Genomic DNA, 15,274 nt, shown 5'->3' on the forward strand with positions numbered 1-15,274 from the left:
TTCCAGTGGCAATCAATCTGACCTATTACTCCCACGACTAGATTATCACAGAGGTACATACCACGTTTTACAGAAGGCACACATGCTCTGAAGCATATCTGCAAGAGGCTGCAATGCAATTGAAGTATATCAAAAGAGGAAGCTCATGTGTGAGTTTGTGTTGAGTGTGTTCTGAACCCTGTCAGCATAATTTCATGTCATTCAATCACCAGTCCGAGCTACAGTGACTATGTCACAATGGAATGCAATGGTCTTTTTGGCCTTTTCGGTTTCTTTTTTTTTCTGCAGAAACAATTATGAATTTAGAAAAAGTAGAAAATCACAAAAGAAAGAGAAAACAACAACACGATTTCCATATTTTCAGCTGCCATTGCATCCATCCATCAATCATCCTTTTCTTATCTAAATCAGGTCCACGAGGGCGCACTGGAGCCTACTCCAAACTGATTAAAAGGCTGGGATACCCACTTGGACAGGTCGCACCTCTGTCACAGGGAGAGACAAACAATTACTCTTGCTCACAATTACAACTCCTCAGTTTAGAATTACTGCTTGACCTTACATGCATGTCTCTGGATTGTGGGAGGGAGCCTTAGTACCCGGAGACAATCCACACAGGCACAGGAAGAACATCTAAACTCCCCACAGAAAGGCCCCAGCCGGCCAGTGCTAGCAATGCTAACAGCTACACCGCCATGCTGCCCACATTTGCTACCAAATGTTTAATATGTTGCATAAAAGATGGGAAATTGTGGGACTGTCTTGAAATACCAAATATTGATAATGTATCACACTCCAGTGTCTTCTTGTCACTCTAAAATAGGTCTGCGTGTCTGCTGGGAAAAACTGTTTGATGCAATCTTTTCTGCTTCCGAATTCTGATAAAACTAAAATGATCAAGAGCAAGAACTGACAGAAAGATTTTTGTCGGCAGTTATTGTACTCTTTCTTCGGATCAGCTTATCAAAGATATCACAAAGACTTAAAAATGTCTTTTCTGGTGTTGGCTGTCTCAGACAATAATTCATGCCTTTGTTTCATCCGAATTGATTATTCTAACTTTTTGTTTTTAAGGTACTTAAAGTCTTCTAAGCATAATTCTAAGTAAAACTCTTTTATTTGATCCCATCTCAACAATTTGGAACTTGACTTGAATTAATTCTAACCTAAACAGATCTGAAGGTGGTTTTGATGATGTACAAAATTCAAAATGGGAAAAAGTGGCCCTTCATCATTCTGAAACAGTCTGACTATGCTCATTACTCTTAATACAGCGAGAAGCATGAGCCCTTTCCTATTCATATTGAGATTTGAAAAGAAATCAGCAAATTCCAGGGCAGTTTCCTGTCATGGCACCACAGACATATGCCTCCATGACTCTGTTTAGGCCTTAAAATCTAACCCAGGGATGTCAAATACATTTTACGTCTTGAGCCACTTTGATCTTAAGTGGGTCGGACGAGAGATTTTCCTTTTTCTGTCAGTATAAAGATGTTTGACTACACATTACACCCCATAGATATCTTAATACAAGAAAAGGAAGTGCAACAATGCTAGGCAACGATAAGAAAATGAAATATCGCGATAAAATATGGGTAAAACGCGCATGCGCAGTGCCGAAAAAGCACGGCGGTAACGGAGAATGAGGAAAGCAGATTGTTGAGTGAGACGGATGAACCAGAATTAGTTTGTAAAAATGGTGCAACTTAACTGGTTTGGTGTTTGTCCGTCAGATACACAACAAAGCACATTATTTTTGTAGAACATGCAAGCGGGCGTCGTTATTGACGTATTTGTCGGACTAAGGTGCTCGTAAATCTGGGCGTAATCTGGATCCTAAACTCCGTCCTTTAAGGTCCCGAAGTCAAACGAACATTACTGAGAGTTAAAAACTGTCTAAATTCTTCCATCTTTAATAAAACGATCAGCGTTGCTGCTTTACCAGGTGTAACTATGATGTTTAACATACAGGCATCCGTGAAAACAGAATCCATTACATTTAACGGAGTTAGAAGTTAGCGGAGGTTAGCTCGCTAGTTACCTAAGCATGATATAGCATGTTCTGACTGAGAGATTCCTGAAAAAAAAAAATCAAACGTACAGCTCTGCTATCACTTCCAACATAAATGAAGACAGGAAGCTACACAGCAGTGACGTTTGTAGGGTTACTGAAGTTGGGCTAGCTGGTATTTAATGATGTGCTACGTGATCGCTAGCGACACAGCTATGTTAGCATAACATAAACAGTGAAGCTGGAGGATGAACCCTAACACTTTTCCACTTGATAAAAGTTAACGTGAAGGTTCCTGATGGTTAGAGACAAATGCAATTGCATGGCAGGATGCTGTAAACGGACCAAACTTCAGTCAGGAGAACAACTGAGATAATCCATCCACAATACGAGGTTAGTCATTAATATACTGCAACAACATAGGAATAGAGCAGCTGTGATAGAATACAGCATTAATGAATCAATGGTACAGAAGTGGAGGAAGCAAGACGAATGAGTTGAATAAAGTTTGATTTATCTGACTGCTTTGTTTCGCTTAATGTGCCTTATAATCCCGTGCACCTTATGGTCCGAAAAATACATATTTGACTTTTTTATTTGGCACACTGCAGTTTAATGTAGCAAAGCACCTCTTTTTAACTTCACTGGATATTATACATGGTTATGCTCAGGATATGTCAGCCCATTTCTACTGGAAATGCCTTTTGGTTAAACTTTCAGCAAGGAATTTACTTTTACACTGTTAAATGTTTATATAGCTTTAATGCACATTAAAAAAAAACAGCTGCTTGTTTAAGTATAATAAATGGATGGGGGTTTTTTTGCGCTAGTAAAGTTGTGGAGTTGTATTTTGTCTCGCAGAAATTATATCGTCAGTTATATCGTTATAGCAAATTTTCAAATATATATCGTGATATATATTTTTGGCCATATCGCCCTGCCCTAATTCACAGGAAATGTTCTTCTTTTCTTTTCTTTTTTTAATCAAAATTTGATAAAGAAAAATGTGATGACAAACGGGAACATTTCTATCATTTAATTCTCTGAATGGCCTTTGGGAAGGTCTTTCTCAATAGGAAATACAGTTAAAAAACCCAAAATGTATGCCCTCCTTTTCCAGCCTTCCAGTGGCCTGGATTGTAGTCTTTGTCGGGCTGATTTTGGCCCGCGGTCCCTATGTTTGGCACCCCTGATCTAAACCTGATGATAATATTTTCTCTTTATTGTTCAATCGGTTGCTCTTCTTTTACCTGTCACCAGTTATCATTTTGGTCCTACCAAGGTCCTACCTTTTATGTTTACACTGTACATTTTCCATATGGATCCATTCTGAACACACAAAGCATGTGTTGCCGGTCAGACAGAGGTATCCTTTGTCTGTTGCTCTTCCTGTTTTTTGGGACAGGCGCTATCCTGAGGCAAATCTGTGATACTGAGTGATTTTAAAATTTTATGCTTCGGTTTGTGATAATATTAAACCCAAGTCTGGATGGTGCCCTTTTAGCAGATTAGCAAAGTCCTAACATAGAAATGTTGAGAAGGGCTCTGAATGGATGTGTGTGTTTATTCATGTGTGTGCACTAATGTGTGTGGAGTCTACTCATCTGTGGGCTGCTGTGAAGTCATCAGTCAGTAGTGGCTCCTGGCAGTTATGTCTGGAGAATGGTAGCGCCTGTATTACTCTCTGTCCTCCCTCTCTTGTTTCTTTTTCTGTCTTTTGCCACTTCATCATCCCACCCTGTCCCTAGCTCTTTTGTCCTCTCGCCATCTCGGCCATCATGTAGAGATCAGTATCTGTAGCTCCACATCCATCGGGACCATTACCGCCTCACTCATTTGTCTGGATTAGACACTTCTCCACTGCTGTTTGGCCAGATAATCTACTCTTGATTTATTGATTGACCACATGGCTGAGTGGGTATAGTGGGACCCCATCAGCGGACAGCCCTTAGAAGCTGCAAGTTATAACACTGTGTCAATGGTTGGGACTGTTTCACCACATGTGTTCTCTGTTTGTCTCTTTCTCTGTCTCATCAGAGCAAAGAGGTTGGCTTACAGCTGCAAGAAGACCTGTTGAAAGTTCTAAATGAGCTTTACTCGGTAAGGAAAACCCTTTTTATTACAGTCACAAGCAAGATTATAATTTTGTCTCACGATCGCCTGCATTTCATACAGAACAATGAGAAAGAGCCCTGCCCTTGTTGTGCTATGGGTAGGTGTTAGCAGACACTAAAACTGCTTTCTTTTACCTTTTTTCACAGTGTATTTAGACAAATATGAGCTCATAAGAAAGTAAACAGTTTAACTACAGTCACCTCAGTCATTTCCTTACGTTCTGTGGAGTACGACCAGCAGGTGTGAATTTGAGCAGCATTTCTTGCAGTCATCAGCTTTATGGTACCTTCAGGGCCCCTAAAGTTTTTAGTTAGCAGTATCGTCACATTCATATTTAATATTTTGCTCGATCTACTCCTTTGGTTCACCACCAAAATGCCTGCAAAACTAATGACATCAAATTCAACTGTGCCCTGTTTTTAAAGCTAATTAGCGGATGTGCCAAAGCTAAATGGTGATCGTGTTAAACATTATAAATGCCAAAACTCACTGTCTTCTTCCACCATCACGAGTCTGGTTCCACATTTTCATGCTACTGCCAAAAGCACTAAAGCAGTCTGAGTGTGTTTCACTGTCTGCGTGTGTGGGTTTTCTACTACAGCTTAAAGCTTCAGCTAAGGCTCAGCCAGGCCCATAAAAGCAACTTTTGCACTGTAATTATAGTCTATAGTAAGAGATAGGAATAGATCTGGTTTGAGTGACGCTCACATGCTTGCTCATAGACAAACCAGTGTGTCTGTCTGCAGTGTTGCTGGAGGGTTTGAGCAGAACAGCATAATGATGGCTCTAGTGGTGGTCGCTTGAATAAGGCTGACGCTGCACACGCTCTCGTTTCACGTGTTTAACTCTTCACGGTAAACTCGTACCACACCCCTCTGCTGTCCAGCACGGTGCTGTGACGCGTTCTCTTCAATATTTTGAAGCCAGCCATTGCTCGAGGTTTATCCAAAAAAGAGAGCCAGTTGGTGTTTTGAGCTGTGTGTGCACTGAGCTTTGGTGCTTCGCTTGCTCACTGGCAAAAGGCCCGCTTTTGATACGGAGCCAGAAGTGAGCGAAGAGACACACATCTGTGTTTGTCTACAAATCTCGACCCTTGTTTCCAGGTGATGAAGACATACCACATGTACAACACTGACAGCATCAATGCTGAGTCCAAGCTCAAGGAGGCAGAGAAGCAGGAGGAGAAGCAGATGGGGCGCTCTGGTCGACAGGATGACCGCCAAACGCCGCGCTCCCCAGACACCCTGGCCAGCATAAAGATGGACGAGAAACCCGTCCGGCGTTCCAGCGTCAAAAAAATCGAGAAGATGAAGGAGAAGGTGAGCAAGCCTGCGTGGGATTAAGGGGGGAGGGCAAATCGAGGGGAGCGAGCAGATAGATGACGGCTGTTTCTGGGCTCCCCACCTGTTGTCAGACAGATCTATGTTTGTGTCTCATGAATGATTTATAAGTGCACGCTTGGCTTATTGCTAACCCTGTTTATTATTACTGGAGCCTGTCACACCAGCACGGTTCCCCTCTTCTTATTACCGGCAATCAATACTGAGACGTTACACTGAAACACATATTAACCCTCTCTCTTCCTTCTCTCATTCTGTCCCTATTCTTCTTTCCTCTCTTATCAGAGGCAAGCTAAGTACACAGAGAACAGACTGAAGGCCATCAAAGCCAGAAATGAGTACCTGCTCGCCCTCGAGGCCACCAACAGCTGCGTCTTCAAATATTACATCCATGACCTCTCTGACATCATTGATGTGAGTATAAGCGCACCGCGTTGTTGTTGTGTCTGCGTTTGAGCCAGCGGTGGCTCCTCGGTCAGTCTCTTCACATTAGCCTCAGTACTGTCCCTCTTCTTAAGTCCTTATGCTTCCCAAGTGCATAACACAGGGTTTATTGTGCCTCTCCATTGACAGCCAGAGGCAAAAAGAAAAAAATCTAGATTGCACGGAAGCTGTTAATTCTCTGCTTGATTATAACGCGTCATGGCCTGTTGAAATAACGAAGCAGTCATCAGCACGTTTCATTTCTGAAGAAACTGACACGTGTCTGGACAAGCAACACTTAACTAGGTAGGAGGTGGCATGTAGCAATACATCAGTTCTATTTATTTGTTTGTTTGTTTTTTTACAGGTTTTTTTTGTTTCGTTTTAGTTTAAAAATTGTGTATAATTTTGCTTGGAACCAGCAAGCAGGTACCAGCTGGAGACAGTGTTCCTATCATGCCTGTGAAGTAAATTAAGGAAGCAGTAATCATGCAATTATTCATGTGTATGCATAAACAGTTTCTGCAAGGGTGACCTGAAAGGGCAGCGAAACAGGCTCATGACCTGAGTGTCACAGAAAGCTCCAGCGGCCCTGATGGCACTGGACAGCTTCCTGTTGCTGGAAAAGAGGATACTTATCTCAGCATGTATTCAGCCTTTTTTCTGTATTTATTCATCCTGTAAGTAAGCTACGACACCTTTAGGTATTAGATTATATCCAGTTTTATATTTTAAAAATGACACATCTTTATGGTACTTCATGATAAATAACCATGAAATCACTTAATAGTAGCAGGTACAGAGACAGGGACATATGCTATGGTAAAACAGCAGAACCAATATTATTATCAGCACTTCTTTTTTCTTTTAGCAAGATATTCCTCCTCTCCAATATCACAATGTTCATTCATTGTTTAAGACTTCGAGGGTCAGGTTTAAACCGGTTCTTTGTAATAGCCTTTTTTAAATATATTTTGAATGAATACCATTAAAGAGAAGTTAGGGTAGACTACGATTATTGTAGTAAGACGATATTGATCGTACAGCACTTTCCACATGTATTTGATAATTGACGCTGACATAAAAATACAGGTCAGCAGTGTGTGGGAGAAGTCTAGTGACACTGTCATATACCATGTTAATTCAGTGTTTCTGGTCTGTTTCTGGCTTTCTCTCAAAACATTTCCCATGTGCCTCTGAATAAATGAATAAATTGCAGAACAAAGGGGCAAAACTATAAAAATTACAAAGTTAAAGAGAGTGGGTTTTTTTTTTTTAACCAATAATGTTTATTCATACCATATGTCTGCATGTGTGATAGTGCTGTGACCTGGGCTACCATGCCAGCCTCCACCGAGCGCTGAGGACCTACTTGTCTGCTGAACAGAATGTGGAAACATCCAAACAAACAGGGCTTGGTGCTCTAGAGGGAGCCACAGAGAGTCTTGAAGCCAATGGGGACAAACAGAAACTGATGGAGACCTACAACAATGTCTTCTGCCCACCAGCTCGCTTTGACTTTCAGTCCCACATGGGAGACACGGTAGAGTCCCGTTGCTCGTTTGTGTGTTAGAGTAAGTGTATAAATGTGATTGTTCTAATATGTTTAGTTTTCATTTTTTTCATTTATAGATGGGAGTGATGTGTGCACAGTCGCCGCTTGAAAGCGACCTGATCCAGAGGTGTCAGCAGCTGCAATCCCGCCTCTCCACGCTTAAGATTGAGAATGATGAGGTCGGGCATGTTTCTTTTCTTCTTCTCGTTTTATTTATAAATTTAGCCTCCCACACTTTCCACCTGCGCTGCCTGTTAATCCCAGCCTGTTTTATATCATTCTGCCTTGCTGCCATTCAGGTGAAGAAAACCATGGAGGCTACTCTGTCCACCATTCAAGACATGGTGACTGTGGAGGACTATGATGTCTCTGAGTGCTTCCAGCACAGCAACAGCATGGAGTCAGTCAAATCCACTTGTGAATCCTATCTCAGCAAACCCAGCCTGGCCAAGCGACGGGCCAATCAGCAGGAGACGGAGCAGTTTTACTTCACAGTCAGTTCCAATTAATGCTATCATTTATCTAGCAATGACTCTGGTCATTAATGTTCATTTGTGTTGGCTGGAAAGGATAATCTGCACAAACTGTAACTTCATCATGTGTGCTATTGTAGAAGCTGAAGGAGTTTCTGGAAGGCAGGAACCTGATCACCAAGCTGGAGGCCAAGCATGACCTCATCAAGAAGACCCTAGGAGAGGGTGAGTATGACTGCCAGAATGTCCTTCATATCTTTTAGAAGTTGATCTTTTTTCCTTCCCATCTGGGTGAGTGTTTACGTGCTGGGAGTCCTCCAGTGGGACTGAGCAGGATTCAGGATTCATGAACAGTCTGATGCCCAGAGGCTAAACAGCGAACAAATCTGAGAGATGAGTGGTGCAGTGGGGCGCATCAGTGAGCAATGCAGGGAAGCAGAATCACTTTAATATATCTAATATCCACACGTTCAGTGTGTGTGACAGAGGGCAGGGGTAGGTCAAAGTGACAGTGACCATATGTGGATGCAGCTGTTTGCTTAACTTAGTTTGTGTGTGGGGAAGGTGTAACAGTGGGCTGAAAGTGCCATCCAGTTCACAGCGTTGTGGGAGAACCCCTCCTGAGTTGTGTGTGTGTGTGTGTGTGTGTGTGTAAAGCTAAAAGTGGGAAGTGTGTTTCTCTTTTTTTTCTGTTCCATCAGACAAATTTCCTCATGTGTCCTGTTTCTGCTATAACTGCCTATCTCTCTCTTCTCTGTCATAACTCCCTTTACCCCACTCCACCCCCCCATCCCCTTTTCCTTCCTGCTTCTCCCTATTTTAGGTCAGAAGACTGACTGTTGCCTTGCCAGGTAGGTGTGGCGTTGGAAGGAAATATGCTAATATACACATATAGGGACCCACACATGCGCACACACACACATATATTCACACACATATTTACCAAAGCCGTGTTATAGCCTGATTTCTTGGCAGGCAGGGTTATTATTTTCCTTGTCAGTGTTTATAGATATCCTCAACACATGTCCATGTGTGTCTGTGTATACAAATAGAGTATTACCAGAGTTGGGAGTATAAATAGACTTTCTCTGGAGACATAATGACAGAGTGCCGCTCTTTTTTTTCCCTTTTCTCTCTCTGCTGCGTAGCGGACGGAGAAACTCAACAGTACGGAAGCAGGTAATTATTTTTTGAGCGTTTTGTGTGTGTGTGTGTGTGTGTGTGTGTGGGTGTGTGTGGCTGGGTAGCTTCTCAGTCAGAGCCACTGCAGCTTTGTTTTTAACTCAGGCCACGTGATTTCTCACAACATCCTCCTCCCATAGGGTGAATTTGTACCTATTATTTGTATCGTATTACTCATTTTAATGTAACCCGATATAACAATGCACAAACGTACATGTCTGCTTCTACAGTTGCATCTGTAGTAGCTGATCAGCAGGCAACCTTTTCATGAGAGAATCTGGTGTTTGTAGCTCCCCCTTGTGGTTGTGTTCGTTTTAAGCGCTGGCTTAAAATGTAATCCCAGTAATTGTCAATTTTAAATTATATCTAAAAAAAAACAAAAAAAAAAAAGTAACTGTGATGAAATATCTTTATATTCTGAGCATCTACTGTCTAATATGGATTCCTTGGACTCACTGCCAGAGATTTTTTTGGAATCCCCAAACAAACAAAGGGAAAAGGAAAAGGTGCCGTCTCCTAGCAACAGCTGGGAACCCAGTGCCCACTGTCCTTCCCCCATGTCTGATACCCGTTCCTTCTAAATGTGTGCACCCATGCATGTGCATTTGCAGACATGTCAGAAGAAAGAAATGTGCCGTTTTTGTCCTCTGACAGGAGTAACTCTTTTCCCTCTTATTGCAGGAGTCGGGCGAAACCATTCCCCTGATGGTTGAGAGCTGCATCCGCTTCATCAGTCGCCATGGTGAGGAAATTCTGCGGTGAAGTGATAGGTTTAGGATCAGCTTTTTTCTGTCTGCTGATTGGTTAAACTACTACAAATGCGATTGGTTCTGGATCTCTTTGAGCTGGAAAAAATGTATCAGAATTCTTCCCTCTAATTTCAGATTTGTGAATCTCTGAAATTAAACAAGGGAATTGATATTGACTTGTGTGTGGTTGTGTATGTGTGTAGGTCTGCAGCATGAGGGAATCTTCAGAGTGTCAGGCTCACAAGTGGAAGTCAATGACATCAAGAATGCTTTTGAGAGAGGTAACACTGTCCTGCAGGAAAAACAAGCATTTCCCCTCTGTTGTGTTTATCTAGCGCGTTATTATCCGTTGTGTCCCACGGTCCCTCCTCTTCTCATCCGGTGTAGGTGAGGACCCGCTCGCAGGGGACCAAAATGACCATGACATGGACTCAATTGCTGGTGTGCTCAAGCTTTACTTTAGAGGCCTGGATCACGCCCTCTTCCCTAAAGAAGTCTTCCATGACCTCATATCCTGTGTCTGTAAGTGTTACTTCCTTTTGCCTGTTTGTGTGTTTATGAATTTGAGAGTGTGAGTAATCTCATGGGGGTTCATTTTCATTTTCAGCAATGGAGAGCCTCACAGAGCGGGCAGTTCATATTAAGAAGGTTCTGCAGTCCCTACCAAGTAAAACCCTCATCATCATGAGATACCTTTTTGCCTTCCTCAACCAGTGAGTACCAGAGCGCTCAGAGGCCAGATGTTTGGGATTAAGCTATAGATGTATCACTAACTACAATTTTGAACATAGATGGTGTGTACTAATGTGGTAGCACAGTCTAGTGTAACGCTTTGTTGGGAAACATACTGGGCCACACCTTTTAATCTTTGAATTCAGGTGTTTTCACTTCCTGTGTCGCACATTACCTGCTCCTGCTCTTTGACACAGTAGGAACAGTGGATACACTAATCTTAAAACAAACAGCACAAAAGTAGGCATGCAAACATATCACAGAGCTACTGCTAATAATTAAATGTCATCAAACTGTTGATTTGGACAGAGTTCAAAATGTATGTATAAAAATGTAAGTAATTCACTGAATCTTCATTCATGAAGAAATATACTTTCCGTATCAATCAATGTAGAAAGAGTCCACAGAGCAGAAGTCTAAAGGAAGTATGGTTAAAAACAATATCCACTACATAAAATCTAAAACTTGCTTAACCATGTGTAAAAGTCACTATAAGCAGCACTATTCTGATCCACTTGACCTATAGCAGTGGTTCCCAAACTTTTTTGCTGGGCCCCCTTTTGTTTTACAAGAAAAATGTTTCCCCCCCCACACGCACAAACACATCCTCCAACCACACACACCCATATTTTGTTTTCAAACTTCATTGCGGTTTATTTCACACCTCAAACATTTAGTAAACAATTAAGCAAATACAAGTAAACTGCAATAAATTACAGGTAGTAAGAAAATAAACTACTAACTCTTTTACGCTACGTCCACACCTACACGGGTATTTTTGAAAACGCAGCTGTTTCGTCCACACGTAAACGGCGTTTCAAATCACCGAAAACTGAGATTTTTTTTAAAACTCCTTTTTTTGCTTTTACGTGTGCACGAGGAATACAGAGTTCGTCACGCAACGTTAAAGGTATGTGCCTTTTTTCACGTCACGCTGTGCGCCACGTTATTGTTTACATGAGATGAATTGCAGAATGGCAGGTAGAGACAAAATACTGTTAATCTGACTATCTGCAGGTTTTACACGCTTACATACACACACGCAGTTACTGTCCCTCCATTTAGAAAGGCAGAGGCGTTGCGGTGTGATTATTTTACGTGTAGTTGTTTTTTTCCTGTGTAATAATATTCAACATTGCTATCAATACATTTCTCAAAAAATGCCTCTCTGTGCAAAATGGGTTCAAAAACATAAACAACTGTGAGATACTGTTTGTCCGTGATTTGAACCGGGGGACAAATCGTGGCAGGATCAGCCTGATATTATTTGTATCCCACTGTAACTTTACTGTATAAAGAGCTAACATCTCCAAAATGTCAGGAGTAGTTAAACATTACAAGAAGTGTTTGTGAACTAAAAATCAAGAATGTGGGATCCTGTTTGTCCGTGATTTGGAGAGCCCAGCACTGCTCCCGACAAAGGGAAACTAATTCTGTTGCAGAGACGTACCTCGGCACTTGTGCAGGTGAAACCAAAGGGAAGATGTGCTTCACCATATTTTCTAGTCTTTGGCTTGGAATGAAGTTGGTTTGGAAACATATTTGGCGATGCTTCATCTCCAGCTTTGCGTTTGTGTGGGAGCCCCGTCAAAAAACTGTCAATGATGCTAGCAGTGTCCAAGGGTTCTTTTTTTTTTTTTTTTTTTGCGGGCCCCACACTTTGGGAACCTCTGACCTATAGTCACTTGATTATTTGGTAAACATCCGATTTTATATGGCCATCTCACACAGAATCAAAACATCCTTCAACTTTCATGGAAAGTCAAGTTCGGGGTCATAAAAGTCCATAAAAGAAACTATAACAAGCCCTTTATTACTCAAGAAACTGTAAGCTTTCCTCTCTGTGAAATTAATTAATTTCCTCCATTGAGTTTATTTTAGTAGTTCAATATTCTGAAATGGACTCAGTTTCATCACACTAGCCAAAAATCCAATCTCTTTAAAAAAAAAAGTGAAGGGCAAACAAAAAAGCTTTTTTTTTAACAAAGGTACTAATCTTGTATCAGTTCAAAGAAATATTAAACTAAGAGCAAGACCACAAAAAAAACTGTCTGAGTGCATGTACGGCACGCAGAGACGCAATCCATTCTGTCCAGTCCGTCCTTAAAAGCCGTGACAAAACCCTTCAGTTAAAGGAAGAAAGGGTAAAAAGCAATATGGTGTGGGAGACGTGACATTTGAGACTCATGGGTAAACCAAGTGGTCCCAGACAGCTCATGTGGAGAAGGGGAGTTTCTTTTACGTGAGTGATTTACAGTCACCCCCTAAACTCCTGCTTCTTCTCACTCACTGAAACGCGCACACACATCACCGGAGTCTCTCCATCACCAGGTTATAAATGACTTGTCATGGTTGTTTGGGTTTATATGTTGAGACTCTGCTTTCTCTTCTGCCCAGCCTGTCTCAGTACAGCGAGGAAAACATGATGGACCCCTACAACCTGGCAATCTGTTTTGGCCCCACCCTGATGTCTGTCCCAGAGGGTCATGACCAGGTTTCTTGCCAGGCCCATGTCAACGAACTCATTAAAACTATCATCATCCACCATGACACCATCTTTCCTGGACCGCAAGACCTGCAAGGCCCCATCTACACTATTCCTGGAGTTGGAGATGACTTCTGGTGAGGCTTGGGGAAGAAACCCCACAAATCACAATGGGATGAAACTTAAATTGCTAAAGCTTCTTGAAGCTAACTGGATATATCTTCCAATTGTTTTTTCAAACTGCTGTAGAAGGGACTTAGAGATGATGAGTAGGCCAGAAATGGGGAGTGGGGGTTGATTTAGAGGCTGCTGGGGAGTGATGGAGGCTCAGCTTGTCTGCCCTACTCTGGGTAAGGGGCCACGAGGATCAGCTTACCCTCTGTCACACTAAAGATTAAAGCCCCGCCTAACCACAGAGCACAGCGTGTACACACTCACACACCACAATGCACACAATGGTTACTTTCAGTTTTACTATAATGACAAGCCCGGGCACCAGTTATTATGATTGCTGGCAGTCATTCCGGTTGTACAGACTGTATGTCACACAAAGTATGGTGACTACATTCACGCTAGCATATGCTAACTTTATTTGAATCGACCAGAATGATTCTGTGAGTTTGTGTCATATCGCTTCAGAAAATATATCCACAGGGTAGTCGATTGTTTCATTTCAATATTTTAAACATCTTATACAATCCCTGCAAATGACAAAGAAATTCCAGCAGTCTGTGTTTTTCTGTTACATTCAATTCACCAACCTTCCAAAACTCTAATTTGTTTTTGATGGCAGGCAGCTCAGATTGGGTGAACACCACGTTAAACACTATGTAGAACCTGTCTAACCTTAAAAGGCTCTATATAACTGCAGACCACAACTTGGTCTGCAGTTATAACTTGGTGCAGGATTTTGAGCTCAGATTGTGAGTTATCAGAGAAGTATGGCATCCTCTAACTCCTGCTGCCCTCCATTTACTGTAGTGACAGTCAACACTGTGAGCCCCCTCTTGTGGAAGAGCCAGCACCTGACACTGTCTCTGTCAGCCATAACAGCGAAGATGGTAAGTAACCATACAAAACTAACTACATGCACTGTATGTACTTTTTATATACTGGCTTGTTTTTCATTAGTTTAGGAGATCTCATGCTTTCCTAACCATTTACTGTGGCTTAAATTTTTTTGTGCAAGCTCACGTCTTGCTCCCATTAATCTGTTTTGTTATTGCGCAGCAATTTTTAACGTGATTGCAGTCACTGAATGAAACAGCACTAACCTGCCATGCGCTAATCAGGCTTCCTCTCTCCTACACCTCTCTGTTCCCTCATTTTTTGCGGCTCCTCCGCTCCTCTGCCACGTCCCGTGTCTCTCCGCCGTTCTCTGAATCTCAGGCTCCTTGGCTGTTTCAGAGTCTGATCCAATCGAAGCCATCGCTAGGTTTGATTATACAGGCCGGACCGGTCGGGAGCTGTCATTCAAGAAAGGTGCCTCTCTGCTTCTGTACCACCGAGCCTCTGATGACTGGTGGGAGGGACGACACAATGGAGTGGATGGACTGGTGCCACACCAGTATATTGTGGTCCAAGACACGTAAGATCTGTTCTAGTAATTAATCTTAATATAAGCGTCATACATTTTAAGAGGCTGACTTTTGTATTTATTAAATTAGATGTTACTTTAAAATTTTTGTCTGATATGAATGTTGGTTATAATAATATTTTACCCAGAGAACAAAGAGGCCTCTGTCAAAAGCATAAACTGGAATGATGTCAAACACTGACCACGAGTAAATACAGAAACTAGTCCAGTGGAAATCCCCGTTGCTAAGGAAGTGCAGTCATACAGACTGCATATCATAGCAGATCAATTTCCTCTTCAGCTTAGCCTCTTGTATATACAAGCATGCAGAGTGGCTTGTTGCGTTAGTGTAAGGATTTTCCCTCCCTGCTACCCAAGCACAAAAATCTGAACCTCATGTTCACTTTGCTGTTGCTAACTGTTCTGCAACTGCATTGCAAATGACTACAATGAGATCTGGGATTTATATAGAGAAATACCTTATTTCTTTTGTACAAGTATAAATGTAAGAGTAGGTCAAGGCAGATTTCTATTATTTATTTAATGCAGCTAAGACTGTTTTTTTTTTGACTGCTCGTGGTTCGCGTGGAAGTAAAGAGCAGCTGCTATATAGCTTTAAAATAAGCTTTTTCT

At 41.9% G+C, this 15,274-nt stretch overlaps 1 protein-coding gene across 3 annotated transcripts in view; it reads left to right on the forward strand.

Moving 5' to 3' along the window:
• The window catches only part of srgap2 (SLIT-ROBO Rho GTPase activating protein 2), a 56,805-nt gene that overhangs the window by 37,603 nt on the left and 3,928 nt on the right, over positions 1–15,274 (forward strand). For 2 of the 3 annotated variants that reach the window (XM_084928090.1, XM_084928088.1), the window contains exons 4-19: positions 4,049–4,111; positions 5,230–5,445; positions 5,752–5,880; positions 7,211–7,432; positions 7,522–7,623; positions 7,744–7,938; positions 8,058–8,142; positions 8,741–8,768; positions 9,066–9,096; positions 9,781–9,841; positions 10,052–10,129; positions 10,236–10,370; positions 10,456–10,561; positions 12,978–13,202; positions 14,047–14,126; positions 14,455–14,653. In XM_084928090.1, coding sequence (XP_084784216.1) covers positions 4,049–4,111; positions 5,230–5,445; positions 5,752–5,880; positions 7,211–7,432; positions 7,522–7,623; positions 7,744–7,938; positions 8,058–8,142; positions 8,741–8,768; positions 9,066–9,096; positions 9,781–9,841; positions 10,052–10,129; positions 10,236–10,370; positions 10,456–10,561; positions 12,978–13,202; positions 14,047–14,126; positions 14,455–14,653 — 1,955 coding nt within the window. The remainder of the gene's footprint in view (positions 1–4,048; positions 4,112–5,229; positions 5,446–5,751; positions 5,881–7,210; positions 7,433–7,521; positions 7,624–7,743; positions 7,939–8,057; positions 8,143–8,740; positions 8,769–9,065; positions 9,097–9,780; positions 9,842–10,051; positions 10,130–10,235; positions 10,371–10,455; positions 10,562–12,977; positions 13,203–14,046; positions 14,127–14,454; positions 14,654–15,274) is intronic. The other variant, XM_084928089.1, reaches the window with a different exon arrangement.

The sequence above is a fragment of the Perissodus microlepis genome, chromosome 5, assembly GCF_051167445.1.
Source record: "Perissodus microlepis isolate ML-2025 ecotype Zambia chromosome 5, ASM5116744v1, whole genome shotgun sequence".
Classification (NCBI taxonomy): domain Eukaryota; kingdom Metazoa; phylum Chordata; class Actinopteri; order Cichliformes; family Cichlidae; genus Perissodus; species Perissodus microlepis.